The following is a 3,309-nucleotide window of genomic DNA, read 5'->3' on the forward strand; positions in this document are numbered from 1 at the left end:
AGAGGTGGGGGCCGGATCATCCTTGTGTGGTCCTGTGATTTCTTCTGGGTTTCTCCGGTCACCTCCATAAACTCCACCATTGTTGAAAACTATGACCACCACAGGCAACTGATAACGAACCAATGTCTGAACATGAAAATAGAAGCACATACCACATAAGTTACTTTTTATGCTTAAGATGCATGAAATGGATATCATAAAATGGTATAATAAATAAGAAAAACAAAGGGAGACTGCTATCAGGTTTTTGTGTAGAACATAAGACCTGAAACCTGGGGGAGATCGAATCTGTAGAATCTGCTAAACAAAAATAGCAGATCTAATTTTGTTCAAACTTCATTGAGCTAACATGGTTAAAAAAACAAATAGGTTTCAACATACGTGCAACTGGAATGTTTTATGATGCTGATCATTACTGAACTGAAAATTCCAAGTTTAAACACATAACATCAACTCTGACAAACCGATGAGGGAAGCTAAAGTGAGCCAACAATCAAGATATATGTTGATTTATAACTTTTCAAGGTTATATCTCATCAAGCTTCATTAATGGACTTCGTTTTTTCTTGATATTTGAGTTAGTTTTCTATATCTTGTTTCAGCAATATACTTCCCGCATTCAGGTTTTCTTCCTACACCCTTTATAATGAAAATATGGCTTAGAAACAATGAAGGAAGACGCCTCAGATGCATTTCACAATGACCAAAAAATTTAAAATGTTCAACAAATCCTTCTAAAACTGGGTCTTAATGCCAAACGGGAACACTTTTATCCCATTGAACAATAATTGATACCCATGTCATAAAGGGGCATATCCATGGAAACGTTTTGAGAAAGTATACATTGAAATTTTTTTGTTTGAAGTGAGAGACTCCCACCCTCCAGTCCACCCCCAATGTCAACAGAACATGTGGTTACCCAATAGGTTGCAGAAACCATGGAGGACCAAAGAGAATTTTCCCAGTGATCATTAGACTTAAACATAAAGCAAACAACGGAGAATTAAACATTAGCAGCATAAGATAGTCACATCCTAATTAAGTATGAGAAGAAATGTTCACACAACTAAGCTACACACTCGCTCTAGTCTTTTTAACCTTTGAGCAAGAACTTTTTAGATCGGTGAGCAAAATTATTATATACATGCCATGTAAGTTCACATCTGGCTTTTAATTTTGTGTTTTTTTTTTAAAAAACACAAAAAACTCATGTTACAGCATTACACAATAACAAAATCTTATTAGCTCAACATGCCATGAAACTTAGATAAAATCCCCTCCCTGTTACTCATCAAAAATCAGAATGCAGGTCAAATAAACTCGGTAAAGCATTGCCACAGAAAAATACTTAGAAATGAACTAATGAAGTGCCATAAGATATTTAAGTTAAGTTCTTCTGTTACTGATCAACAGTATCCAAAGAAACGTTGCAGCAAATTTTCAAATCAGTTGAATGAAAATAAATTACCTCGACTTCCATGGCACTGAATCCAAATCCAGAGTCCCCCTCCACAGCCACCACTAGCCGATCAGGCTCTGCCACTGCAGCAGCAATGCAATATCCAAGTCCGACCCCCATTGTCCCCCAAGTCCCAGCATCCAACCTAGTTCTTGGCTCTGTTTGCACCAGAACCGCTCGCCCGACATCCATTGTGTTGGCTCCTTCAGACACCAATATCGGTGCGGGACTGCCCATGCCCGAAATCGCATCCCGAATTATCCTCATCGGTGTCATAAAATTAAACGGCACGACGTCTTTCACCAACTGCGCCTCCATTTTTGCCACATTGTCCTTAACCTTGCGCTTAATGTCCTCAACCCAAGGATGATTCTTTCCCAGAACAAAGGGATCATCCTTAGTCTCCTTATGAATCATCTCCACCACATCTTTTGCATCCCCCACAATACCCAAAGATGGATTCCTCAATTCAATCTCCTCTTTACAAACATCAACAAGTACAAACTTCACATCCTTAGACCACCTCGGCGGCTCTCCAAAGTGCAGCAGCCAGTTAAGCCTCGCGCCAACCACCAATGCGACATCACATTTCCCAATAGCAAGAGACCTTGCAGCAGTAGCCGCCAGCTCATGCGTATCCGGCAGCAACCCCTTCCCCATAGGAGTCGGCAAAAATGGAATTCCTGTACTTTCCACTAATTTAGTCAGCTCATTTTCAGCTTTAGCATAAGCTGCCCCCTTTCCAAACACGATCAAGGGTCTCTCAGCTTTCCTCAACAACTCCACTGCCTTCTGAATTTTGGAGTGATTGACCTTTGGCTTCAAGATCAAATCTTTGTCCCTTGAATTCAGAGCTTCTGTAATCAGCCTTTCTGCCTCGGATTCCTCAACCGTATGACGGAGAACATCGGACGGGATATCCAAATAAGTCCCACCGGGCCGACCCGCTACAGCCCAATCAATCACACTGAAAACAGAAGATGGAATTTTACTTATATCAGTAGCCTTGGCGGAGAATTTGGAAAAGGGTTTCACAGCAGCTACTTGATCTAGCTCCTGGAAGTCTCCTCTTCCGATACAACTCTGTTCAGAGGAGCCGGAGATCATAACCATCGGCCAGGAGTTTATCTGGGCATTTGATAATCCAGCCAGGCCATGAACACAACCAGGGCCAGAAACTGTAAGAAGTACACCTGGACGTCCACTGAGGTATCCATAGGCAGAGGCGGCGTATCCCGCCGACTGCTCGTTGTGGAAGGCGATGAATCGAACACCCAGAGCTACGGTACGATAAGCAAGTGTGGTAACCGGTATACCCACCACTCCAAACATCTTATCAACACCGGCACGTGCCAGACACATGGCCGCAAGAGTATTTCCATCCACCATAGTTGATGGGATTTTATGATCAGCGTCGGCCATTTCAAAGGCTGTAGTTTTTCACCCAAAATTAATGTCACAACAGAACAATTGGGGTAAAGGAGGAAGGCAAAAAAACCAGAAAGGAACGAGTTTGATCAAAGAAAAAGACGAATGAAATTGGTAATTTATACACAGCTTGCGAGTGAGACGATGCAGCAGATGGTGTTAGCGTCAGCCCCAGATGAGATAAGTGAACAGAGATTCGTATCTCACTTCTTGTTCCAACAAATCGCACGGAATAAATTTTGGTTTTCCAAATAGGAAACATATTAAAGTTTGACACATAACATTAAATCTATTTTTTTATGACATGAAATTCAGACGTGGAAATTTTCGGATTAACATAATAATTTATAAAATACTTTAGGTAAGTAAAGTATATTGGGAGAGCATTATGTGACCAGCTCAATAAAAAAAGTGTTAAGTAG

At 41.1% G+C, this 3,309-nt stretch overlaps 1 protein-coding gene across 1 annotated transcript; it reads right to left on the bottom strand.

The window, feature by feature from the left end:
• Nucleotides 1-6: 6 nt before the first annotated feature.
• On the bottom strand, nucleotides 7-3,101 carry LOC140969312 (2-hydroxyacyl-CoA lyase-like; the record flags this gene model as incomplete). The annotated part of the gene is made up of 2 exons (XM_073430626.1): nucleotides 1,469-3,101; nucleotides 7-126 (listed from the first exon to the last, which is right to left on the bottom strand). Coding segments are annotated over exons 1-2 (1,533 nt in total), but the record flags the coding sequence as incomplete, so codon positions are not given.
• Nucleotides 3,102-3,309: the final 208 nt, after the last annotated feature.

Source organism: Primulina huaijiensis, unplaced genomic scaffold (assembly GCF_012295235.1).
Source record: "Primulina huaijiensis isolate GDHJ02 unplaced genomic scaffold, ASM1229523v2 scaffold40667, whole genome shotgun sequence".
NCBI lineage: Eukaryota > Viridiplantae > Streptophyta > Magnoliopsida > Lamiales > Gesneriaceae > Primulina > Primulina huaijiensis.